The sequence below is a fragment of the Salmo salar genome, chromosome 20 (assembly GCF_965601325.2).
Source record: "Salmo salar chromosome 20, fSalSal1, whole genome shotgun sequence".
Classification (NCBI taxonomy): Eukaryota; Metazoa; Chordata; class Actinopteri; order Salmoniformes; family Salmonidae; genus Salmo; species Salmo salar.
The window spans coordinates 44,517,360-44,545,296 of NC_138310.1; the positions used below are offsets into that span (position 1 = coordinate 44,517,360).

General features: G+C 41.6%; 2 protein-coding genes across 7 annotated transcripts; one reads left to right on the forward strand and one right to left on the reverse strand.

Annotated features, from left to right (window-relative positions):
- Positions 1-33: 33 nt before the first annotated feature.
- Positions 34-16,133, reverse strand: gdpd1 (glycerophosphodiester phosphodiesterase domain containing 1). Of its 6 annotated transcripts, none has more exons than XM_082966451.1 (13): positions 15,907-16,133; positions 14,084-14,187; positions 13,817-13,879; positions 12,998-13,155; positions 12,788-12,830; positions 9,725-9,860; positions 9,102-9,147; positions 8,897-9,018; positions 8,689-8,778; positions 8,337-8,470; positions 1,324-1,389; positions 1,083-1,134; positions 34-998 (listed from the first exon to the last, which is right to left on the reverse strand). In XM_082966451.1, exons 4-13 carry the CDS (start codon positions 13,131-13,133, stop codon positions 846-848), a joined length of 978 nt encoding a protein of 325 aa, XP_082822577.1. In that variant the 5' UTR covers positions 13,134-13,155; positions 13,817-13,879; positions 14,084-14,187; positions 15,907-16,133; the 3' UTR covers positions 34-845. The 6 variants fall into 6 exon arrangements, with proteins under 6 accessions (XP_082822577.1, XP_082822578.1, XP_014017462.1 ...); XM_082966452.1 differs by having other exon boundaries at positions 15,785-16,133; XM_014161987.3 differs by lacking the exon at positions 13,817-13,879 and having other exon boundaries at positions 15,964-16,133.
- LOC106580702 (transmembrane protein 120A) lies at positions 14,373-27,635 on the forward strand. The gene is made up of 11 exons (XM_082966087.1): positions 14,373-14,420; positions 15,101-15,162; positions 19,462-19,536; positions 20,127-20,216; positions 22,842-22,902; positions 23,247-23,251; positions 24,091-24,153; positions 24,284-24,375; positions 24,484-24,548; positions 26,406-26,471; positions 27,519-27,635. Exons 1-11 carry the CDS (start codon positions 14,373-14,375, stop codon positions 27,633-27,635), a joined length of 744 nt encoding a protein of 247 aa, XP_082822213.1.
- Positions 27,636-27,937: the final 302 nt, after the last annotated feature.

Genomic DNA, 27,937 nt, shown 5'->3' on the forward strand with positions numbered 1-27,937 from the left:
GTCAAAAACAACTAGCTGAAATTATACAAAACGTCCAGAAAAATCACTTTAATCATTCTAACACTGAATTGTCAATTGTCATACATTTTCCATGTCTATGGCTTCATTCTGATTAAACATCTTTCCCTGATAGAACGTCTGCCTGTTGCCCTTTCAATAGGTCACCTGTTCTAACTCCAGTAACTATACACATCTAACCCTTTCCCATGCTTTATACAAGTCTATGCACCTTTCTGGAGAGTTGTCTTTACAGCACGACCAAACTTCAAATGCATTTCAATACAATTTCACAATCAATATTTAAAAAAAATCTAAAATTGCAAAATATAAGACACTTAATTCTATTGATTCAGCAGGTGAAAATAATTATCACTTTACCATTACATTGATTCAAGACTAATTGTAATGCCAGTCTTTGTGCTATCATGCCAACTCCTTTTCACTCATTGTAATGCCATGTTAGGCTCAACTATGAGCAATGGAGTTGGCATTATAGCACAAACAGACTGGCACTGAAATAAGTCTTGAATAAGACAGGTGTGCATTATCTGTCAAACAGCAAAACACAATAACATACTTGAATATTGAACCACTTCTTGATCAAATATCCCTCAACTACAATTAACATCTGAACTGACCATGTTAAATTAATCGAACATAATAAAACCTTACTGTAAAAGTAGATACACTAACAAGGCTTATTGCCCAGTTGGCGTGCAGGACAAAGGCCAAATAATCTTAGCTGCCTGGGCTGGTGTTCAAACAGTGCTGTATCTACATGGAGTCTGGAGATAGTTTGACAGGTCAGTTGGCTTTAGTGGTGGGGAAGTGGCAACTTTGGCAGATCATTCAGTCTTTAGTGTATTTAGTGATTTAGCAGCGCCATTCTTCTCCATGAAGTCCCTCAGCTTTGTGGGGTAGTCGGTCATGACCCCTGTGGCTCCCAGGTCAAAGGCTCTCTTAAAGTCCTTCTCGTCATTCAGCACCCAGACGTAAACCTGGAATTAAAAAAGTAAGAGCACATTATACAACGTGACTGTGATAAAAAGCAGAATCGATAGCAGTTGTCAGAATGGCCTTACTTGTATTCCCCTTGCTGTTAGGTGATTGAACAGAGCTCTTCTCATCAGCAGGCTGCATGAGAAAGTTTAGACCCCGATTAATGAACCTCATTTATGATACATATCAGCTGCTCTGGACCACAGCTACAGACAACCACTGATCAGAAGTCTAAACGTAATGCTATGGGAGCTCCTTCTGAAGGGTGCAATGGAGCAGTTGTTCCAAGTGGAGGGTACAGTAATCTCAGACTATTACACTTACGTATCTGCCAGCCAGGTGATGACATGCTGACTCCTGGTCATCTTATCAGGATCCCTCATAAGATGTCTGGAATCAAACACAGGCAATACATAAGTGAAAATAAAGGAATCAAAAAAGTCCAATTAACTTGTTGATACCATTTCTATGTCTCAGTATGAAAGAAGTTAGAGGAAGTTTTGCGAGCCAATGCGAACAAGTGTTAGCACAATGACTTCGTCTACAGGTACACCAGCAGTATCCATAACTTCATCTGACTGGGTAAGAAAAATGTACAGAATCTCACAATATCCCTTTGAAAGGGCCCCTCTGGTGAACAAAAAGGACAAATAAAAATGGCTAGCTTATAACAAACCACAGTGGCCTCAACCTCTGTTTACATCCAAATTCAGCTGCTTTAAATGGAAAGGCATTTCTTATTAATCCCTATGATCCCTGCTGTTTGGCCTACTTCCAAATTGGAAAGTATTTACACTCCAGAGAACAAACAAGCATGTTATTTGAATGATTTATTCATCAATCATTTATTAATTGTGCCCAGAGATCAACTTCCAAAACGGCAACCTGTTGTTCCAGATAACAAGAGATTGAGGGGGAGGAGAGACAGAAGATTGAGAGAACGAATCAAACGTTGTCACATGCGCCGAATACAACAAGTGTAGACCTTACCATGAAATGCTTACTTACAAGCGCTTAACCAACAGTGCAGTTCAAGAAAGATAAAATATTTAACAAATAAAAAATAAATAAAAAAATGTAACAACGTGGCTACATCCAGGGGGTACCGATAGCGAGTCAATGTGCAGGTTAGTCGAGGTAAATTTGTACATGTAGGTAGGGGTGAAGTGACCATGCATAGATAATAAACAGCGAGTAGCAGCGGTGTACAAAACAAATGGAAGGGGGGTGTCAATGTAAATAGTCCGGTGGCCATTTGAGTAATTGTTCAGCAGTCTTACGGCTTGGGGGTAATAGCTGTTAAGGAGCCTTTTGGTCCTAGACTAAGCGCTCCGGTACCGCTTGCCGTGCGGTAGCAGAGAAAACAGTCTACCTCCCCTCACAATACCCTCATGGAGTCTGACAACATGAGGGTATTGTGAGGGGAGGTAAGGCTCCACTTATCTTACAATAAGATAAGTGACTAAATATCTACTGGTTAGAATCATTGATTACATTTATGATTGTAAAATGACAGCTTAATATAGTAGTGGTTAAAACATTTGCATGCCTTGCAAGAACAACAATTTCACAAATAATCCTGTTTACACATACATCTGATAATCAAGTTGCCTGATGGGAAAAAGGCAGAAAGTAAAAATAAACGTTCTAAAACAGTGACCATATAATTTTTGGTGGTAGCCTATTTGATTCCGAGTTCGGACATATAAAGTTGGTATTTCCGAACTCACTTCACTCAAGCCTAAGAGGGAGGCTCCTGCTGCTCGTGATTGCACCTGTACATAGCCCAGCTATAATTTAGCCCAAACAACTACCTCTTCCCCTACTGTATTTATTTTATTTAGCTCCTTTGCACCGCATTATTTCTATTTCTACTTTCTTCCACTACAAATCTACCATTCCAGTGTTTTACTTGCTATATTGTATTTACTTTGCCACCATGGCCTTTTTTTGCCTTTACCTCCCTTATCTCACCTCATTTGCTCACATTGTATATAGACTTATTTTTCTACTGTATTATTGACTATGTTTGTTTTACTACATGTGTAACTGTGTTGTCGAACTGCTTTGCTTTATCTTGGCCAGGTCACAATTGTAAAATGAGAACTTGTTCTCAACTTGCCTACCTGGTTAAATAAAGGTGAAATAAAATAAATAAATAGCACATGGAGGTAAAATACACAGCAGAACTCCGATAAAAAAAAAATTGTAAAAAGGTGTTTACATGTTCTAATAATTCAAAAGAGCAAAACATTTTTTTATTACAGGTTTATTTTTTTTTTTTAAACGTGGTTTATGCTAGGTTTGCAAATGTATATTTTTAGCCAACCCTCCTTAACCAGTTAAATTAGTTAAAAAAGCAGTAAAATTACGTGACAGCAGAAAATTCTACGCATGCATACACGGAACAAAATTAAGAGCTTAATTGAAACATACAACAATAGCAAGCATATCGTCTCACAGCCAAAAGGCTATATTTAAGCAGTAAGGCCCGAGGGGGTGTGGTATATGGCCAATATACCACAGCTAAGGGCTGTTCTTAAGCACGATGCAGCGCGGAGTGCTAGGACACAGCTCTCAGCCGTGGTAGATTGGCCATATATCACAAACCCCAAGGTGCCTTATTGCTATTATAAACTGGATAACAACATAATTAGAGCAGTAAAAATACATGTTTTGTCATACCCAGCCAATCAGCATTCAGGGCTCGAACAACCCCGTTTATTATAATTATGCAACTCCTGTAATTAAAGTAGCCAATGTGTTTTTACATTTTCAATCATTTTCCGAAATGCAGTTCGCAGCAACACAGATTCTAAAAGGCGGACCTGATGCGAGCGATTCCATACAGTATGTGACAAAGATGAAAATCTGCTAGAAAATTAGAAAGAAGGGGAATCTAAAGATTCAACAACCCTAATGGATTGATAATATGACTAGGCTTCTATGCCATTGGCTTCTGGACAACGAATGTTGATATGAAAACCAATAGAAGAGGATAGAAATTCTAGTTTCAAGGGCATATTTTATTAACTTCTATTTATTTAGGGGAACCCAATTGAGACCAGTGTCTCATTTACAATGGTGCCCTGAGGACAAAAATTACAACAAAAATATAAAAAAAACTACAAGACAGCTATAGATACATTACATCAAGTTTGATTAATCAATTGCACACTTCAGTGAAAAGTTTTAAACAGCCCTATCGGCACCAGGGGTAATTTGTTTTGTAAATCATTCCTTAATAACTGTGGTGCATTAAAACTAAAGGCGGATATACCAAACTTTGTGGGGTTTGGCATCTCATTTTTATATACTTAACAAAAATATAAAGATGTAAAGCACTGGTCACATGTTTCATGAGCTGAAACAAAAGATCCCAGATATTTTACATATGCACAAAAAGCTTATTTCAATCAAATTTAGTTTAAAAAAATAATAGTGTTTACCTCCCTGGTAGTGAGCATTTCTCCTTTGCCAAGATAATTCATCCACAGGACAGGTGTGGCATTTCAAGAGGCATGATCATTACACAGGTACACCTTGTGCTGGGGATAATAAAAGGTCACTAAAATGTGCAGTTGTGTCACAACACAATGCCACAGATGTCTCAAGTTGAGGAGGAGTGTGCAATTGGCATGCTGACTGCAAGAATGCCCACCAGAGCCGTTTCCAGAGAATTTAAAGTCAATTTCTCTACCATAAGCCGCCTCCAACATTGTTTTAGAGATTTTAGCAGTACGTACAACCGGCCTCACAACCGCAGACCACGTGTTTGGCGTCGTGTGTGTGCGAGCGGTTTGCTGATGTCAATGTTTTGAACAGAGTGCCCCATGGCGGCTGTGGGGTTATAGTAGGGCAGGCATAAGCTACAGACAATGAACACAATTTAAATCGATGGCAAATTGAATGCACAGAGATACAGTAACGAGATCCAAAAGGCCCATTGTTGTGCCAGTCATCTGCCGCCATCACCTCATGTTTCAGCACGATAATGCACGGCCCCATGTCACAAGGATCTGTACACAATTCATGAAAGCTGAAAATGTCCCAGTTCTCCCATGGCCTGCATACGCAGACATGTCACCTATTGAGCATGTTTGGGATGCTCTGGCTCAACAGCGTGTTCCAGTTCTCGCCAATATCCAGAAACTACGCACAGCCACTGAAGAGGAAAGGGACACCATTCCGCAGGCTACAATCAGCCTGATCTTCTCTATGCGAAAGAGATGTGTCGAGCTGCATGAGGCAAATGGTGGTCACGCTAGATAATGACTGGTTTTCTGATCCACGCCCCTACCTGTTTTTAAGGTATCTGTGACTAACAGACGCATATCTGTTTTCCCAGGCATGTGACATCCATAGATTAGGGTCACAGTTATTTAAATTGACTGAACTGTAAAATCGACTCAGTAAAACCTTTGAAATTGTTGCATGTTGCGTTTATATTTCTGTTCAGTATATTTCAGCAGTGAAGTGAGGTATGCTGGAAGCTTGTGAAGCAGAGCTTTGCAAACAAGAGGGGGGGTAACGAAGTGATCAACAGGACTTTAGTGAGGTCCAGCCGACCTTCTGATGCAGTGATGAGTATTAAAACTGTCACCTGTAATAAAGCAAAGGGCGATATGGTAGAAGGCATCCAAAGGTTTAAAAGTAGTGGCTGCTGCATTCTGGTAAATGGTGTCACCGTAGTAAAGAACTGGCAGGAAAGTTGACTGTAGAATCTGCTTCCTGCGGTTAATGGACAGGCAAGCTCTAAACTCATCAAAAAAAGAAACCTCACTGTCAACTACGTTTATTTTCATCAAACTTTACATATGTAAATATTTGTATGAACATAAGATTCAAAAACTGAGACATAAACTGAACAAGCTCCACAGACATGTGACTAACAGAAATGGAATAATGTGTCCCTGAACAAAGGTGTGTGGAGGGGGGGGGGTCAAAATCAAAAGTACCAGTCCGTATCTGGTGTGGCCACCAGCTGCATTAAGTACTGCAGTGAATCTCTTCCTCATGGACTGCACCAGATTTGCCAGTTCTTGCTGTGAGATGATAGCCCACTCTTCCACCAAGGCACCTGCAAGTTTCCGGACATTTCTGGGGGGAATGGCCCTAGCCCTCACCCTCCAATCCAACAGGTCCCAGACGTAATCAATTGGACTGAGATCCAGGCTCTTCGCTGGCCATGGCAGAACACTGACATTTCTGTCTTGCAGGAAATCACGCACAGAACGTGCAGTATGGCTGGTGGCATTGTCATGCTGGAGGGTCATGTCAGGATGAGCCTGCAGAAAGGGTACCACATGAGGGAGGAGGATATCTTCCCTGTAACGCACAGCGTTGAGATTGCCTGCAATGACAACAAGATCAGTCCGATGATGCTGTGACACACCACCCCAGACATTGACGGGCCCTCCACCTCCAGATCAATCCCGTTCCAGAGAACAGGCCTCGGTGTAACGCTCATTCCTTCGATGATAAACGCGAATCCAACCATCACCCCTGGTCTATGGGCACACTCATCAGTGAAGAGCACTTTTTGCCAGTCCTGTCTGGTCCAGCGTCGGTGGGTTTGTGCCCATAGGCAACGTTGTTGCCGGTGAGGTCTGGTGAGGGCCTGCTACAGGCCTTTCAAGCCCTCAGTCCAGCCTCTCTGTCTGCGGGACAGTCTGAGCACTGATGGAGGGATTATGCGTTCCTGGTGTGCGTTCCTGGTGTAACTCGGGCAGTTGTTGCCATCCTGTACCTGTCCCGCAGGTGTGATGTTCGGGAGTGTACCGAACCCGTGCAGGTGTTGTTACATGCGGTCTGCCATTGCGAGGATGATCAGCTGTCCGTCTTGTCTCCCTGTAGTGCTGTCTTAGGCGTCTCACAGCACTGACATTGCAATTTATTGCCCTGGCCACATCTGCAGTCCTTATGCCTCCTTGCAGCATGCCTAAGGCACGTTCACGCAGATGAGCAGGGACCCTGGGCATCTTTCTTTTAGTGTTTTTCAGTGTCAGTAGAAAGGCCTCTTTAGTGTCCTAAGTTTTTATAACTGTGACCTTAATTGCCTACCGTCTGTAAGCTGTTAGTGTCTTAATGACCGTTCCACAGGTGCATGTTCATTAATTGTTTATGGTTCATTGAACAAGCATGGGAAACAGTGTCTAAACCCTTTCCAATGAAGATCTGCGAAGTTAAAAGATAATTCGTAAAAATCTAATTAAAGATAGGGTCCTGAAAAAGGGACGTTTCTTCTTTTGTTGTTGGTGAGTTTGTCTAAAAAAAGTCTACTTTAAATCTTAGCTTCCAAACCAGCCCATCAGTAAGTTTTTTTAAACATTAGATCTTTATCAATCAAAATGTTCAGATATTTATAGGCAGGAACCCGCTCGATGAGAGAACCATCCAATGAGTGAATATGTAGCCCATCTGAGAAAAATGACCATGAATTACAGAACATACACTACCGGTCAAAAGTTATAGAACACCTACTCCTTCAAGGGTTTTTCTATATTTTTACTATTTTCTACATTGGAGAATAGTAGTGAAGACACCAAAACTATGAAATAACACATATGGGATCATGTAGTAACCCAAAAAATAAAATAAAAAAAATTAGGTGTCAAACAAATCAAAATATATTTTATATTGGAGATTCTTCAAAAAGCCACCCTTTGCCTTGACAGCTTTGCACACTTCAGTTACCATAGTAACTGAAACAGTGCCATGTCCAGATCTAAAACAAAATTGGTGCATATTTAGAAGAGTTATTATTAGCTGGGAGTGGGTCAGAGATTCGAATACTTTTGCTAGGCAAGATATCTCCAAGTTCGGACAGTAATTACCTAAATCAGAAGGACCTCTCTGCCTTTATGTAGCGGGAGGACATGTGCCGCTTTCCAAACCTTAGGGATAACACCAGGAGCAATTGTCAAGTTAAAAGATTCAACAATGAGCGTGGCAGAGAGCTGTAGTAAGAAGAGGTCAAGTGAACCAGCCCCTGTGGATTTCTTCACGTCGGTCTTTAGCAAGGCACATAAACATCCAATTGGCTTATTCATCCCCCCCCCTGTAACTATAACCCCAGGTCGTTGCTGTAAATGAGAATGTGTTCTCGGTCAACCTACTTTGTAAAATAAAATAAAAAATCTTTATAAAATAATTGCCTCCACATTTCTATAGTTGAATTTTGGCTAGGCTACTTTGAAGCAAGGTAAGACATGCCTCATAATATGAAGTAAAACATGTCATACAAACACTAAAACCAAGGAGGGTAGGTGTTACATGTAAAATGATGGCCTAAGCTAAGTTAAAAGTGGGTGTGTGTGTCTCTGGGTGTTGCATACTTAGTGACGATGGAGGGCATGGGGATCTCCAGGAACTGCTCTTTGAGGGGCACAAATGGCAGAAGGCCGGTGTAGAAGAGACCCACCAGCATTAGGACCCTGCGCATGCTGAACAGCACTGGGATACGAGGGTTCTACAACACAGACAGGAAAGTACAAGGTTGTGATAAAAACAAAGTCCATGATCCAGCTTTCCTAGTATGACAAAGAACTCGGTGTGCTAAAAAGGTTCTTCCCAAACACCCATCATAAAAACATGTAAATATAATTTCCAATTTTGTGTTGATCAAGGTAAATATTATCAAGCATAAACAGATTATATCATTATACAAGGAAATTAGCCATTAGGTACCTCCTTGTAACACTTCTGCACAATCTGGTTGCTAGAGTTGCCCCAAACAGTGATGTGTTCTCTGTCATACTTCACAACCAGCTCTGATACCTGCAGAACAAACAAGTTCACAACCCAGAATGAGAACAACCATTTGATGAGACCACTTACCCCATGACACACTCAAAGCACCCACTTCTTTCCTGAAATGTCTAACCCAAGGCCACACCTTCTTGATAAGGGTGTCATTGTTGACCTTGATGTCAATGTTGACAGGGGTCTTAGGGAAGGCCTCAAACACATCCCTGAGGAGAGGAATGCGTTTGTCCTCCCCTCCCTCACAGACGCATTCTGTAGACACACACAGGGAAAAATTAAGAACACATCCACACCTGCCAAAGCAGCATGTACTACATACAAACAGTGATACTCACCTCTCTGGAAAGTCACACCAAGCTTGCACAGGTAAGGAGGCAGATCCTGTAGAGAACAAACATATTACACACATTTGATCATGCATATCCCTTTTTGTGTTGTCACAATACCAGGAAGTAAGAAAGAAACAAAACATGAAGCAGACTTAATTATGAGGAAAACACTCCTGTTCGAAAAAACAGCCTTATGATGTTACCCAGAGTCACATGTTTATTTTGCAAGCTATAGCCCACAGTATTCTACAAAAGTAGGTTTTAAAAAAAGGACCATAGAGTTTAGTCTGCTTCGTGTACTCCTCCTTGCCAAGGAAAATCTGGTATCGTATTATTGCGATACTGGTATCGTGACAACACTAATCCCTTGAGATTTATTCTTTGGTCAAAAATCTGATTAAACTTTTGACAGGATCTATTCTAAAATGGAGATAAATGCAACAAAAGACTTGGGAGTAGAATTATCTGAAAGCGGAGTTCAAGACCTGGAAACTGGCATCTAAAATAGCCCAAGACAGGAAGAAATGGAGGGACCTTGAGGAGGCCTTACGGACCGCAATGAGGCCTAGGTAAAGTACATAGGCTAAGTTTTTATACGGCTGTTGAGAAGCCAACCTTGCGATACTCACGGCGTAGGCCACGTCAGAGATGTGGGCACTGATGCCAGTCGACCTCTCCAGGTTGGCATCGTGTGACACGACCACCTGCTCGTCCTTGGTCATGTGACAGTCAAGCTCCAGCATGTCAGTGCCAAGGTCCACTGCACTGGACACATGTAAAGGAGACAATCACACACACATATACCCCACCAGCAGGAAGTTGAGGATAGCGTCAACAAATCTAGACAGGGTACACACGTAAGGGACATCAACGCTGCTTGCTGAACATCACATCTTCCTCCCCTCTTGCAAACACACGACCACCCTCTTGACAATGCCATAGCCAACTACACCACCGCAACGCTAGCAAGTCGATGGCACCGATGTTGGCATTTCAAGCCGAGGAGTGAGGTTAACCAATTCAACACGGTTACCCACACCTCAAAGTGGTGTGTATTTACCAAAATAAGTAATAATGCATATTTCGTTTCGCTGCGTTTCATAATTTTCCTTCAATGCATCTTACCGGACAAAGCAGCTGAGCGAGTGAAACAGCGCCCCTCTGTCTCTGTATGTGTAGCCCATCTATCTGATGCTGTCTGGTTGCCGCCTGTAGCATTGAATACAAGGGAAGCCATTGAGCGTTTGGCCTCCCTTGATAAAGAAAACGTTAAAATAGCCAAAAAACGGCATTGAGCTAAATTGTGAATGGTCCTGACGCACCAAAAATAAGTGTCAAGGAAAGCCAGTTTGGATTTGAATTCACACCAATCACATCAAAAGCAAAACGCCATTGACAGAAAACTTGAATTGTTACATCTCATGTCTTGGTCCTCCAGTGGCTAGCTAGCAAAAATTGTCCCTTTCTCAAATTAGCCATGGATGGAGATTTGGACTTGTGGTTTTACTTAATTCAACATACAGGCCAATGATTAGAAATGGCGATTCTGATATAACAATTAATTTATACATTGTGCCCTGGCCCTTGAGAGGATGGATGTTCATTATGTAGCTAGACGTAGTAGGCTAACGTTAACTTGCTCATCGTTGCCCATGAATGAAGTTAGGCAAGCGAGCAACATTTTAGCCAGGTAACCTAGTTAAACGAAAATAAGAGTACTGTATGACTGATTTTCAATCAATCTACAGACAATAGCCAATAATGACAAAGCAAACAGGTTTTTAGAAACATTTGGAAATGTATTACAAATTAAAAAAAAAACTTATTTAGAAAAGTATTCAAACCCTCTGCTATGAGACTCAAAATTGAGTTCAGGTGCATCCTGTTTCCTTTGATCATCCTTGATGCTTCTACAACTTGATTGGAGACCACCTGTGGTAAATTCAATTGATTGGAAAGGCACACATCAGTTGACAGTGCATCTCAGAGCAAAAACCAAGCCATGAGGTCGAAGGAATTGTCCGTAGAGCTCCGAGACAGGATTGTGTCGAGGCACAGCTCTGGGGAAGGGTACCAAAAAAATGTCTGCTGCATATAAGGTTCCCAAAAACACTGGCTTCCATCATTCTTAAAATGTAATAAGTTTGGAACCAACAAGACTCTTCCTAGAGCTGAGCAATTGGGGGAGAAGGGCCTTGGTCAGGGAGGTGACTAAGAACCCGATCGTCAGTCTGACAGAGCTCTTCTGTGGAGATGGGAGAACCTTCCAGAAGGACAACCATCTCTGCAGCACTCTACCAATCAGACCTTTATGGTAGAGTGGCCAGAGAGAAGCCACTCCTCAGTAAAAGGCACATGACAGCCCCCTTGGAGTTCCCCAAAACGCACCTAAAGGACTTTCAGACCATGAGAAACAAGATTCTCTCGTCTGATGAAACTCATCTGGAGGAAACCTGGCACCATCCATACGGTGAAGCATGGTGGTGGCAGCATCATGATGTGGGGATGTTTTTCAGCAGCAGGGTCTGGGAGACTAGTCAGGATCGAGGGAAAGATGAACGGTGCAAAGTAGAGATCCTTGATGAGCTCCAGAGAGCTCAGGACCTCAGACTTTGACGAAGGTTCACCTTCCAACAGGACAACGACTAAACACACAACCAAGACAATGCAGGAGTGGCTTTGGGACAAGTCTCCGGATGTCCTTGAGTGGCTCAGCCAGAGCCCGACCTCGAACATCTCAGGAGAGACCTGAATATAGCTGTGCAGCGACACTCCCCATCCAACTTGACAGAGCTTGAGGATCTGCAGAGAATGGGAGAAACTACCCAAATACAGGTGTGCTAAGCTTGTTGCATCATACCCAAGAAGACTTGAGGCTGTAATCGCTGCGTCAACAAAGTACTGAGTAAAGGGTCTGAATACTTATGAAAATGTGACCATTTTTTTTTTTTTTTTTTTTATACATTTGCACAAATGTATAAACCTGTTTTTGCTTTGTCATTATGGGATATTGTGTGTAGATTGAGAGACAAAAAAAACGTTCATCCATTTTTGAATAAGGCTGTAATGTAACAAAATGTGGAAAAAGTCAAGGGGTCTGAATATTTTCCGAATGCACTGTATCACGGTGGCATGGCATATGAACTAACAGGTTATAGAGCAAACAATGCAATTACCACATGTAGGTTGAAATATGGCACACAAAAAAAAAAAAAATCTGTCTTGGCTTCCACAATGGTTTTACCCATGCACTGCTACTGCTCCTACTTGAACATTGTTGGTGTCATGTCATTATGGCAAAATATGGTCTGATCTGTCAGTTGCAACAGCCACACGTAATACATGATAAAGCACTCCAGCACACCGACAAGACATGATTCATACTTTTGAGTCTAGACTACTATTAAACACAAGCATCCTCTACTAGTAATAAAACAAACTTGATGAGTAATTTTGGCAAACTGAATAATACATTCAGCAGAATTATATTTTACCTATAAGGACATCCGGTCCCATTTGCCTACTTTCTCCATAGAGAGTGTAGGTTTACCATCAATTCAGTTCCATGTGTTATCTGCTTATGGCATTGCTTGCTGTTAGTCTGGATATTTAGCCTAATCCTCCTGTGTTGGCCTATGTTAAACATGACATGATGCAGCACGAGTCAATGGGAGGATATGGACTTGACTCACTGCTTGAAAGCTGCCATGGTGTTCTCCAGGTTTTCACCTGCCCCTGCAAATACAGACATGACAGAAAGGAGTTCATAAATTAAAGGTGCCTGAAACAGAGTTGGTGTGAGCCAAGTTAGCAAGATGTCTTGAGGAACAACACTGCCTTTTGTAGTTCCAGTTTCATGGATGTGTCATGTATGGATGAAGCATGATTCCAGCAACACTCACCTCCACGATGGGATATGTGTCTGCTTAGGAATGGCTCTCTCTTCCGCCGATGCAGAAGCGTTGGGCATTTCAATAACAAGGCAGAGGTGAGCACATACCCCATCACCGTAGACAACACGTAGACAGCAGCACACATCTCTGATTCTCCTTTAGCGCAACTGGGAAAGGTAACACTCATGAGCAAGCATAGCTATACTAGCAAATACTGATAAGTCACCATGATTCAGCTTTAATAAGTAGATCGGATTACATTTTTAAAAATGCACACATTCATACAGCTGTACAGTAGCCCAATATTGGACTAAAGTTGCCTGTTACTGCTTAGTCCAAGGACCTTACATGTTCTGTTTGGAAGCCAAAGCACCCAAATACTCCATCTAAACGTGAATCGAATCTCAATTGCGGTACAGTTCTAAAAACAAATTCGTTTCATATCACATTAAAATAATTTAATAAATGCAAAACAAACACTTATTGTAGAATGTTTTAACCGGTTTCAATACATTTGCAGCCGACATTTTTTCCCCTTATTAACAGGTTGGTGGCGTCTGTCTTCCGTTTTACGCACAGGTGTCCGGAGACGCAGATAGCTAACTAATTAGCACAGGTAACGTTAGTTCACGCGGTCTTCCGTCTGTTTCCGTAAATAAGCGTTGTAAACAAGGAAATATGGCGGTGTTGGAACCCTGACCCTATAAAAAAAAAGAAGGTGTGTCAATTTAACCTTTCGTTTTTTCAAAAATTCTTTCTCGTCGATATGAAAAAGGTCCTTATGCTTCCAAAACCATACCGCAAGCGATGCGTTAATAATGTTCATACCGAGCGTCGGGGCTCTTAACACAATCACCCCCAACAGAAGCTGCCTTTGTCCAATCAATGACTCTGTGTAATGGAATGGAACCAATGATTTATATACATCATTGAATAGAACTGAGTCATAATCAAGAGCTAGCTTTACGGCACAGTACATGATAATGATGACAAACAGCTAGCAATTGAATGACAGATGCCGTCCGTGTAGATGGGCTAAAACGTTAGTGAATGTATTAAGCTACAGTAGTGTGAGCCAACAAATTGCATTTTTACCTTTGACAACAAACGAACTTTTCTTCTGGATATGTGGAAACTTCTGCCCGGTGAACGCCAAGGTTTATGCACGTCTTCTCTGCTGAACGCTATTACAGCTACAACTGCAACCACAGACAGAACAAGCTTTGCTTCAACGACAGATGACATAAATCTTCTTATTTGATGAGGTTTAACGGCGGTTGGCATACAATAAATGTGGCATTACCGCCACCTACTAGACTGGAGTACAACTCCCTTATACTTTTCTTGAAAAAAAAATATTAAATCAAGCTCCCGAGTAGCGCAGATGTCTAAGGGCTCTGCATCTGTGCTAGAGGCGTCTCGACAGACCCTGGTTCGATTCCAGGCTGTATCACAACCGGCCGTGATTGAGGGTCCCATAGGACGGCGCACAATTGGGTTAGGGTTTGGCCGGGGTAGGCCGTCATTGTAAATAAGGCTGGTTAAATACTTTAAAAAAATGTATTTACATTTTTTACATTGAACACTACACTCACACATTTAAAAAAAATAAAAACACCACCCTACTCCACTATTTAAATCTATTTAGTCCTACCTAAGTCCAACAACCTGAAAGGGTGGGACACCACCACTTAACACACCCTGTAACTCTTCTGATGTAAAGTCTCACACACCCAAATACCTCTCTGCAGCTGCCACCACAACCTCAATTTTCTGCGACTTACGTTCCATCCCTGCAGTACAGTTGATAACCATTGCTAAAAATCCAATCTTACTGAAACATATCCCTTGTTGGCCTATCCCTCTGTACTGGTACAGATCTACTACTCACAACATTCCTCTCAGGATCCCTCCCCCTTGACCCTTCTTCCTCTACTTTCTCAGCATATGACAACTTATGCGCTACTCTAACCCTGGAAACCTGCCTCTCTCGCACGGGACGTTTCTGATCCCCAGCAACGTGGGTACCCCTACAATTAACACATACCACTACTTTCCCCAATGCGACACATGTATTTGTCTCATGCCCTTCTGCACACTTCTCACACCTAGGAACCTCCCTCCTACACATTGCTGTCACATGCCCATAAGTTTGACCCCTGTAACAACATAAGGTATTTGGCACAAAAACTCGTACAGGATAACTTATATATCCAAACATCACTGTCGCGCAAAGAGTCAACATCAAAACTCAAAAGAACAGACAATGACTTCTGTTTCACCACTCACGCAACCCTGTCTGCATCGCACCAAACCACAAGCATCACAAACAATCTTCCCCTTCAGTTGGCCAACTTTTAGTGCTACCCCAGTAATCACTCCTTTCAATGGCGTATTTTTCTTGAGAGCAAAACAATTCACATTTATTGCCCCCATTCCTTTAACGCAGAGCGCCTTCTCCCTCTGACCAGCAGAAACAAACAATTATCACAAGACCACTTCTGATTACCCTCACCGATTCCACAGTACCCAAATCTGTTTTCACCCACACTGAAACCACAAATGGATCAGCTAAAAGGCAAGGGTCACTTTTTCCCAAAACTTCACTCCTACTGTCACAGACTGATCTTTATCCTGAACCTCAGTGCAAGCTTCCGGCTCCGAGAACTTCACCACACCTACCACCTCACTTCCATTTCTCCTCCTGTCTTCAGCTCACTCTGCTTACACTTTCTACCATTCTGCTTTAAACAGATTTCCCTTTTTTCCGCCATTTTTTTACCGACGCAAGCTCACCCTTTTCCTCCCTCTCTTAGACCTCCTCTGCCTCCCTTTTTCCCTCCATTCCTCCTCCGTATTCCAAGCATACGTCTACTTATGATAATACTGCACTCTCCTGACATACATCTTGTTCTTGCCTTCTCAAGGGACGCCATTTAACCGACTGTCACAATCTCCGTACAATCAGCACGAACCCCTCGGGATGTAGCGCTCAACAGTGCATCCCACTTTTAAAGCAGCTGCTTCGTATTGATGTTCTTCTTTATCAAAAGCTACCACGATGCTTTTCCATTTCAAACAAGCATGCTCTTCCAACCACCATCCACGGTCCACCGTCTCGCAGCATTTGAAATCTTATTCTTCTTCTTTGGGATTTAATGGCGGTTGACATTCAATTGTTGCATTACCGCCCCCAACTGGACTATAATATATATCATTGTACTTTGTGATACAAAAGGGGAAAAGGAAAGAAATAAACAAAAAATATGTATAAATAAATACACCCATTTGACCCTATCTGCTCCTGCACCATGCCAACGGCCAGGGAGGACACCACCACTCAACAAGTTGACACACACAACTTCATACTTTCTTCTACATAATCTTCTGTCCCATGCCTTCCTGCACACATCCCACATCTTGGAATCTCCCTCCAACACGCTGCTGCAACATGACCATAAACGTTGCACCTGAAACACCACAGTGGATTTGGCACACTAAGCTCTAACAGGATAACTGATATATTTTAACATAACTTTGTCGGGTAGAGACTCAGACTCAAAACTCAAAAGGACTGACCGTGATTTCGTTTCACCACGCTCACCACCGGGTCTGCGTCGCACCAAACGGCGGGCGTCACAAACACCAGGAATATTCAACTTCAATTGTTACACCTCCGCACTGAAATCACTTCATTAAATGGTGCCCTATTCCTAAGCGCAAAGCAAGAAACAGATCGTGACCCAAGTTGCGTGACATGGAGCACCTGCTCCCTCTGGGCAGAAGAAACACAAACAAATATCATAAGTCCACTACAGGGTACCTTCACTGATTCAACTGCACCCAACTCCTTTCCCACCCACCCTGAAACCACAAATAGATCCACCAAAAGGCAAGGATCCACTTTCTCCAAAAATGTCACTCCCACTGAACCAGATTCTTCTTTATCATGTCCATCGATGTCAGATTCAGGCTCTGAGCTCTTCACCACACCTTCCACCTCAGTTAACTCGCCCTCATTCACTTCCATTTCACCTCCAGAACTCGGTGTGGCGTAGGGCTCACTCTGTTTGCACTTGACACCAAACTTCTTCGACACACTTTCTGTCTATTCCGTCATCTTCAACAGATTCAGACTCAACCTTTGCCTCCCTCTTTCTCATCAACCTATTCTTCCTCTCTTTTTCCCTCCATTCCTCCTCCGAAATCCAATTAAACGACTCCTTATGAAAATATTCAATTTTACGCATCAATCTCTTTCTTGCCTCCTTGAGGGACGCCGTCTCTACTGCCACTCCATCCATCTGTCGTTCTCCTTTGCACACAGCTGATACTTTGTAGCCCACATACTCATTATCATTATTGCAATGACGCTGATTGGCCGCAACGAAATATTCTTATTCTGTGGTATAATGACTTTCGCAACATAGGAGCTCTGCTGTACAGCCTTGATCCTTAACACCTCAACCTCTTTCACCCTAACATGGCACTCAAGGAAGTCCAGAAAAGAGAAACAACAGTCCATCATTACTTTAAGACATGACGGTCAATATGGAAAATCCAAGAACTTTGAAAGTTTCTTTAAGTGCAGTCGCAAAAACCATCAAGCGCTATGATGAAACTGGCTCTCATGAGGACCACCACAGGAATGGAAGACTCAGAGTTACCTCTGCTGCAGAGGATAAGTTCATTAGAGTTACCAGCCTCAGAAATTGCAGCCCAAATAAATGCTTCAGAGTTCAAGTAACAGACACATTTCAACATCAACTGTTCAGAGGAGACTGTGTGAATCAGGCTTTCATGGTCGAAATCCTGCAAAGAAACCACTACTAAAGGACACCAATAAGAAGAAGAGACTTGCTGGGGCCAAGAAACACGAGCAATGGACATTAGATTGGTGGAAATCTATCCTTTGGGCTGATGAATCCAAATTTTGGATTTTTGGTTCCAACCGCCTTGTCTTTGTGAGACTCAGAGTCGGTGAACGGATGATCTCTGCATGTGTGGTTTCCACTGTGAAGCAGGGAGGAGGAGGTGTGATGTTGTGGGGGTTCTTTGCTGGTGACACGGTCTGTGATTTATTTAGAATTCAAGGCACACTTAACCAGCATGGCTACCACAGGATTCTGCAGCGATATGCCATCCCATCTGGTTTGTGCTTAGTGAGACTATCATTTGTTTTTCAACAGGACAATGACCCAAAACACACCTCCAGGCTGTGTAAGGGCTATTTGACCAAGAAGGAGAGTGATGGAGTGCTGCATCAGATGACCTGGCCTCCACAATCACCCGACCTCAACCAAATTGAGATGGTTTGGGATGAGTTGGACCGCAGAGTGAAGGAAAACCAGCCAACAAGTGGGAACTCCTTCAATCCTGTTGGAAAAGCATTCCGGGTGATATTGGTTGAGAGAATGCCAAGAGTGTGCAACGCTGTCATCAAGGCAAAGGGTGGCTACTTTGAAAAATATAATATATATTTAGATTTGTTTAAAGCTTCTTTGGTAACTACATGATTCCATATGAGTTATTTCATATTTCACTATTATTCTACAATGTAGAAAATATTACAAAAAAAGAAAACCCTTAAATTATTAGGTGTGTCCAAACATTTGACTGGTAATGTATTTCAATGGCTTGTTAAAACAATTATCATTCATATCTCACAAACCACAGGCTATATGTTTATGTCAATCTTGTTCTGGGCAATGTAAGTGTGACTCTCCTGACTCTCCTGAGCAAACAGTCAAAGAAAGAAGCAATGGATTTGTTAACTCTTAGAAATGTTAACATACTGTACACCTTATCAAGGGAATTGTATATTTATATTAAAAAACATAAACTGATTAGTTGTCCTATTCCAAATGTCTCCATCAGATGGAGGTGATAAATAACAAATAATAAATCATTTTTCAAGCTGTTTTTGGTCAAAACTTGGCGTATAGATTTATGGAGAAGATGGCAACAGATTGACTTTTCATGATTAGAAAAATGTATCTTCCTCATCAGATTTTCCTACAAAGATGAATGAGAAATTCAAGCTGTGCCTCACGGTTTTACTGCTCTCATTCATTGATAATTGTTTTTAACCCTTTTTAGTGGTATCCAATTGGTAGTTACAGTCTTGTCCCATTGCTGCAGACTCAGGAGAGGCGACGGTCGAGAGCCGTGTGTCCTCCGAAAAACAACCCAACCAAGGCTCACTGTTTCTTGACACAATGCCCACTTAACTCGGAATCCAGCTGCACCAATGTGTCGGGGGAAACACCGTACACCTGGTGACCCTGTCAGTGTGCGCTGCGCCTGGCCCACCCCAGGAGTCGCTAGTGCGCGATGGGACAAGGACATCCCTGCCGGCCAAAACCTCCCCTAACCCGGACAACGCTGAGCCAATTGTGCGTCTGGGTCTCCCGATCGCGGCTGGCTGCGACAGAGCCTGGACTCAAACTCAGAATCTCTAGTGGCACTGGTAGCACTGTCTTAGACCACTGCGCCACTCGGGAAGCCCTGCTATTCTCCTTCGTGTGTTATTTCTTTGTGAGCTACAGGTAAGCTTAAAGTCAACAAAATCGTGACTTGACAGCAAATCAAGAGTTTTATTCCAAAACACTATATATCCATTTTCAGAAATGTTGGTAAATTAGCTTTTATTGTTTTAAGAACATTTGCAAAAGATTGGTGTGTTTTTCACCATCTTGTCATGGCATGGGGTTGTTCAATGACAAACATGTATTTGTTTGAAATGTATCACTTGATGGTTTAATTTCATCATGGTTTTACATAGTCAAATGTGACGAACACCGTTTTTAATAAAGAACAAATACAAATTATACATTTTAGTCATTTAGCAGATGCTCTTATCCAGAGTGAGTGAGTTACAGTTAGTGCATTCATCTTAAGATAACTAGGTGAGACAACCACATATCACAGTCTAATATACAGGATACGAACATTCCATTTCAGGTTAACAATGGTTATATAGTGATTTGCAACAAAACACGATTTTAATAGACATCTAAAATCTATTAATGAACATCTGAGAACAGTAATATTTTACACATACATGAAGGTACTCATAAGCAATAATATTTTATTCAACCCTGTCTAGTCTCTCTGTGTGTGTGTGTACCCTGTCTAGATTTGTTAACGCGATCCTCAATTTCTTGCTGGTGTGGTACTACTGCACATTCAGTGTACAGGAAAGCAGCCTCATCAGCAATGGGTCCAGGTAGGCCCTTCAGTCTTCAGACCTAATCCCTGGCTAGATATACAGTGCATTCGGAAAGTATTCAGACCCCCTTACTTTTTTCACATTTTGTTACGTTACAGCCTTATTCTTAAATGTATTAAATTAATATTAAAATACCTTATTTACATAAATATTCAGACCCTTTGCTATGAGACTTATTTTTATTTCACCTTTATTTAACCAGGTAGGTCAGTTGAGAACAAGTTCTCATTTACAACTGCGACCTGGCCAAGATAAAGCGAAGCAGTGCGACACAAACAACAACAGAGTTACACATGGAATAAACAAACGTACGTACAGTCAATAACACAATAGAAAAGTCTATATACAGTGTGTGCAAATGAGGTAAGATTAGGGAGGTAAGGCAATAAATAGGCTATAGTGGCGAAATAATTACAATTTAGCAATTAAACACTAGAGTGATAGATGTGCAGAAGATGAATATGCAAGTAGAGATACTGGGGTGCAAAGGAGCAAAAACAATTACCAATATGGGATGAGGTAGTTGGGTTGGCTATTTACAGATGGGCTGTGTACAGGTGCAATGATCGGTAAGCAGCTCTGACAGCTGATGCTTAAAGTTAGTGAGGGAGATATGCGTCTCCAGCGATTTTTGCAATTTGTTCCAGTCATTGGCAGTCTGACGGATGAATATGGGTTTGGCGGATGCCAGGAGAACCCTACCTGCTCCAATGCATTGTGCCAAATGTAAAGTTTGGTGGAGGAGGAATAATAGTCCAGGGCTATTAACTGAATTTTGATAGCTGTATTACATTAATTTCTATATGAATATGAAGCGATGGCCAGCCAACGAGAGCATACAGGTCGCAGTGGTGGGTAGTATATGGGGCTTTGGTGGCAAAACAGACGGCACTGTGATAGACTGCATCCAATTTGCTGAGTAGAGTGTTGGAGACTATTTTGTAAATGACATCGCCGAAGTCAAGGATCGGTAGGATAGTCAGTTTTATGAGGGTATGTTTGGCAGCATGAGTGAAAGATGCTTTGTTGCGAAAAAGGAAGCCGATTCTAGATTTAATTTTGGATTGGAAATGCTTAATGTGAGTCTGGAAGGAGAGTTTACAGTCTAACCAGAAACCAAGAATATGTGGACAACTACAAATACCCAAGTCAGAACTGTCCAGAGTAGTGATGCTAGATGGGTGGGCGGGTGCGGGCAGCGATCGGTTGAAGAGCATGCATTTAGTTTTACTTGCATTTAAGAGCAGTTGGAGGCCACGGGAGGAGGTATGGCATTGAAGCTCGTCTGGAGGTTAGTTAAATGTCCAAAGAAGGGCCAGAAGTATACAGAATGGTGTCCTCTGCGTAGAGGTGGATCAAAGAATCACCAGCAGCAAGAGCGACATCATTGATGTATACAGAGAAAAAAGTCGGCCCAAGAATTGAACCCTGTGGCACCTCCATAGAGACTGCCAGTGGTCCGGACAACAGGCCCTCCGATTTGACACACTGAACTCTGTCTGAGAAGTAGTTGGTAAACCAGGCGAGGCAGTCATTTGAGAAACCAAGGCTGTTGAGTCTGCCGATAAGAATGTGGTGATTGACAGAGTCGAAAGCCTTGGCCAGGTCAATGAATACGGCAGCACAGTAATGTCTTTTATCGATGGCAGTTAAGATATTGTTTAGGACCTTGAGCGTGGCTGAGGTGCACCCATGACCAGCTCAGAAACCAGATTGCATAGCGGAGAAGGTATGGTGGGATTCGAAATGGATGGTGATCTGTTTGTTAACTTGGCTTTCGAAGACCTTAGAAAGGCAGGGTAGGATAGATGTAGGTCTGTAACAGTTTGGGTCTAGAGCGTCTCCCCCTTTGAAGAGGGGGATGACCACGGCAGCTTTCCAATCTTTGGGGATCTCAGACGATATGAAAGAGAGGTTGAACAGGCTAGTAGTAAGGGTTGCAACAATTGCGGTGGACAATTTGCTCAGGACCCCAGACTGGGGCGAAGGTTCACCTTCCAATAGGACAACGACCCTAAGCACACAGCTAAGACAACGCAGGAAAGGCTTCGGGAGAAGTCTCTGAATGTCCTTGGGTGGCTCAGCCAGAGCCCGGACTTGAACCCGATCAAACATCTCTGGAGAGATCTGAAAATAGCTGTGCGGCGTTGCTCCCCATCCAACATGACAGAGCTTGAGAGCATCCCCAAATACAGCTGTGCCAAGTTTGTAGTCATACCCAAGAACACTCAAAGGTACTTCAACAAAGTACTGAGTAAAGGGTCTGAATACTTATCTAAATGTAATATTGTAATTTTTAATACATTTACCAAAATTTCTAAAAACCTGTTTTAGCTTTGTCATTATTGGGTATTGTGTGTAGATTGAGGAATATATTTATTTTTTAATCCATTTTAGAATAAGGCTGTGAAGTAACAAAATGTGGAAAAAGTCAAGGGGTCTGAATACTTTCAGAATATACTGTACATTCTTACACAGCTCGACCGTAAATGACTTTGGCAAAATCTTAACTAATACAGTATGTTACAGTATGATGCATTTATACAAGTAGTCGCTCTTCATATTCATATTCAACCCTGTTTATTCTGATTCTTTTCTCGTTGTATTTGGTTGTTGTTTCAGGATCAAAGGCTGGTGGGTTTTCCACCAATACGTCTCAGCCTTTCTGTCTGGAGTAAGGCTGATTGTTTGCCAATACTTGATCACACACCAACCAAACTGTAGGTTTTTTCATAGTTAGTTCCAGTTTTAAGCAAGGGAATGATAGATGGCAAACAATTGAATCCAGTTTGCACTTTTTTCTAAATCTATTCCTTGTCAATTTCATTGTGCTACAAGGGATCAAATTATCCCCTATGGTGTTAGCAAACCATAACATTGAGTTCTGTTGCAACTCGTGAAAGTTGCATTGCATTAATAATACATTTTATTTTGAGTTAACCTTTTACTGCAGTGGGCTAAATCAGGGTCACACAGAGTAGTAGTCTCAAACAGATCTACTTTGAAACAAATGTGTACAACTCACACACATGGTTATGGGCTTAAAAAAAGAAGACACCTGTACGATGACAGAAATAGGGTTGAAAGGTATTCCATTTTGAGTTTGCATCCTAATATTACACTTTATATACATCACAGAAGACAAATCATAAAACCATTTGACATAGAAACACCGGATTTTCAGTTTTTTATTTTAAATATTGTTTATTAATTAGGAAATTAGGAAAAATAATAGCATTCCACCCATGAGGCCACTAGAGGACGGTTTGATAATTTGACTGCAGGAAATGATTATTATAACTATGCGCTTTTCACGACACCCAAAGTCACTTAACGTACGCACACAACAAAATCAGCAGGATATAAAGCAATAAAATCACATATTAAATAAGTAAATATATAAAGGTGCACTAAACATAAGGGCAGACTAACCATGGAGAACACTAAACATGATGACAGACTAACCAGGGAAGTGAACTAGACAGAGGATGAAAGCTAAGACAACAGAGAATCTGGGAAAGTCTGTGTGAAAAGGAGTGGATTTGAATGTTTGTATGGATTTTGAGGTTCCGACATGGAGAGGGAGGGAGTTCCAAAGTTGGGGAGCTGCAGTTCTAAAAGTCTGGTCTCCTATGGAGCAGAGCTTGGTGTGAGGGATGGTGAGGAGGCCAGTGTCAGAAGAGCATAGTGAACAGGTGGGAGTGTAGGGATGCAGGAGGTCAGTAAGGTATGTGGTCTCCAATCCATTGAGTGCTTTGTAGGTGACCATAAGCAATATGAAGATGATCCTGTATTGAACTGTGAAGTTCAAAAGTTTACAGTATACAATATAGTACACTGTATTCAACAGTCATTATCTGATGTCTGGTAGGCCTGATGGATACCTGTACCAGAGTTTCAGGAACCAATTCCTCGCCTTTTCTTTGTATCAAAGAAAGCTTTCAACACAAGTCTTAAAACACAAGGAATACATTAGCGTTACAATTACAGCAAGTAATTGTCGAGTTTACATTTTTTTTAAACCAACTCTTTGTGTGTGCATGTGTATGTTCTGGCAACACAGACATAGTTCACTGTATGCAGTACTACTATCAGAGCGGCTGTCTGTACAGACTAAGAACCCCGGGAGAAAGACACAAAATGTACCTGACTGTGGGTGAGACTGAGTCTAATAATGATGCACCTTGTTATAGCTACATAGTTACAAAGAAATATATTTGAGATACATTTATTTAAGTCTACTCTGTGCCTATCTATCTTTTAGAAGGATTTCAGTCCTGGATGTGGCGAGGGCTGACATTTCTTCTGCCCTTCCTGTTTTTTGGTCATGTGAGTATGGGATTTGGCTGTGTGATTCCTCTGGCTGTGAGATTAGTTGAGCTGGAGTTAGTTTGCTTTGTCACATATATAATAGTGAGTCACACTGAGGCTACTTTGTTGTTGCACAGGGATTGCATAATAAATCACACATCCAGTGCCTTCGGAAAGTATTCAGACCCCTTGACTTTTTCCACATTTTATGTTACAACCTTATTCTAAAATGGATTAAATTATCTACACATAATACCCTATAATGACAAAGCGAAAACAAGTTTTAGAAATGTATTAAATCTAAAAAAACATACCTTATTTACATAGTATTCAGAACCTTTGCTATGAGACTTGAATTTTTTATTTATTTTACCTTTATTTAACTAGGCAAGTCAGTTAAGAACAAATTCTTATTTTCAATGACGGTCTAGGAACAGTGGGTTAACTGCCTTGTTCAGGGGCAGAACGACAGATTTGTACCTTGTCAGCTTGGGGATTTGAACTTGAGCTCAGGTGCATCCCGTTTCCTTTGATCGTCCTTCAGATGTTTCTACAACTTGATTGGAGTCCACCTGTGGTCAATTCAATTGATTGGACATGATTTGGAAAGGCACACACTTGTCTATATAAGGTCCTAGAGTTGACAATGCGTGTCAGAGCAAAAACCAAGCCATGAGGTCCAAGCAATTGTCCATAGAGCTCGGAGACAGGATTGTGTCGTGGCATAGATATGGGGAAAGGTACCAAAAAATGTCTGCAGCATTGAAGGTCACCAAGAACCACCAAGACTCTCCCTAGAGCTGGCCCCCCGGCCAAACTGAGCAATCAGGGGAGAAGGGCCTTGATCAGGGAGGTGACCGAACCCGATGGTCACTCTGACAGAGCTCTAGAGTTCCTCTGTGGAGATGGGAGAACCTTCCAGAAGGACAACCATCTCTGCAGCACTCCACCAGTCAGGCCTTTATGGTAGAGTGACCAGACGGAAGCAACTTCTCAGTAAAAGTCACATGACAGCCCCCTTGGAGTTTGTGGAAAGTCACCTAATGACTCTCAGACCATGAGAACAAGATTCTCTTGTCTGATGAAACCAAGATTGAACTCTTCGGCCTGAATGACCTGAAAATAGCTGTGCAGCGACACTCCCCACCCAATCTGACAGCGCTTGAGAGGATCTGCAGAGAAGAATGGGAGAAACTCCCCAAATACAGGTGTGCCAAGCTTGCAGCGTAATACCCAAGAGGGCTGAAGGCTGTAATCGCTGCCAAAAGTGCTTCAAAAAAGTACTGAGTAAAGGGTCTGAATACTTATGTAAATGTGATATTTTTTGTAAATGAGCAAAAATGTCTGAAATCCAGTTTTTGCTTTGTCATAATGGGGTATTGTGTGAAGATTGAGGGGAATCTTTTTTAATGAATTTGAGAATAAGGCTGTAACCTACCAAAAATGTGGGAAAAGTCAAGGGGTGTGAATACTTTCTGAAGGCACTGTAAATCTCCAGTTATATTGTAGAATTATGCTTTGTCATGTTTTAGAGGCTCTTGAACCAGACCTGGGTTTCAAACTTGAAACAATCATTTCAAATCATTTATCTGTGCCTGTTTGAGGTTGCCTGGCTTAATAAACCAATGAAAGTCCCAAAACTGCAAACCCTGCCCATCTGGCACTCCAGGCAGACTCAAACAAGTGCTCAAATTATTTGAACCCAGTTCTGCCCTAAACATTTGATTGACCTGGCATTAGGGATTTTGTGTGTGTGTGTGTGTGTGTGTGTGCGTGCGTGCATGCGTTTTGTATTACTTAATTGTTTTGTGTGTATTTAAAATGTGTGTGTGTGTGTGTGTGTGTAAAGTAGGTAATTGATGTTTTGTGTTGCAGTTTTGGCAACTCTACAACGGACTCTCTCTGTTCAGGATGGATCGGCTCCAAGACTGTAAAGCAGGGGTTCTTACACTTTTTCAGTCTGGGACCCAAATTAGAAATTCAGTGTTTTCCTGGGACCCAAGCTTAGGAAAATATACAACTATATGTAAATACAGTACATTTCATTGCCCTTATGCTAAAAAAAAATGCAATATAGACAAAAACAAATAACAATGAAATACCCATAAATATATTTTCATGTTTATTTTTCCCCAATAAAAACACTCTTACATACCTGTCTAGGTTGGAACTGTTGCTTTTAAAATACAATAAATCATTTCATTCTGAACTGGAATAAACGGATTGATCACGTCACACAGATGTATAATAGAACAGACACAGACTTTTTGATCGTGCAACCCTAAGTAACAGTACAGATAAAAAATTCTGGCCTACTGTACATCTTACTGTATAAGTTATTGTTGATAGAAAGTCTAGGTTGGAACTACTGCTCTGAAAATACATATGTTTTATTCTGAACTGGAATAAACTGATTGATCACATCACACAGACGTAGACCAGAAAACACATATACACACACGGCTGGTTGAAGTTTTCAACAAGCATGGCTATTCTGGGCTCAGTTTTTGACAGTACAACACAGGTCATGCTCAGCATTGACACTGTTTCTGTACTTGAGAACCCTGACTTGCATAGGTATGTGCTGCCAAACTGGATCAGAACATCTACTGCTTTCTCAGGCAGGCAGGAGACCGCTTCCTGCTGCAGATGAGCAACCCAGAACTGTGTGAGTGTTTGTCTCAAAAAGCATCTTGCTTCAATCAGTTTATTCCAGTTCAGAATAAAAAGTATTACTTGTAACAGCAACAGTTCCAACCTAGACTTGTTTTCAACAATAATTTCTACAGTAAAATGTACAATAGGCCTGATGTTTCATCTTCATCTGTACTGTTTCTTGGGGTTGCTTCTAAAATGTTGGTTTCTTAATTAAACGTATTATGCCCTTTTGATAAGTCTCCCATCCATAAATGCAGACAATATAATAATAAAAAAGCTTTCTTCCCCCATCTTACGCCAATATTCACAATTTCTGCAATGTCATTCTAGGTCTCAATGTGTGCGATCTCCTTCCTCATTCTGTTCATGGGCAACTTCCTCACTACTGTTGCAGTAGTCCACACCAAGTTCAGCAGCAAGGACCAGGAAAAACCCAAGGGTCAGTGAGATGGAGAGATGAAAAGGATACACAGAAACTGCATCAGCTGATTTTTTTTTTCTTCCATAAGAGCTTCTCCAGAACTTTCTATAATCATGGAGATTTCTGAACGGGTTAAATATGAAGATGTTTCTGCTCAATACAATAATGGCACAGCATTTCAGCATGTTTATGGCGTGGCTTAGACATTTCAGTCATTTAAACTAAATTAAAAGGATAGAATAATAGTCACAGTGTGATTGGGATTGTGCAATAACATTGCCTCTTATTGCTAAAATATTATATACCGTGTGTGTGGGGGCTGCCTACC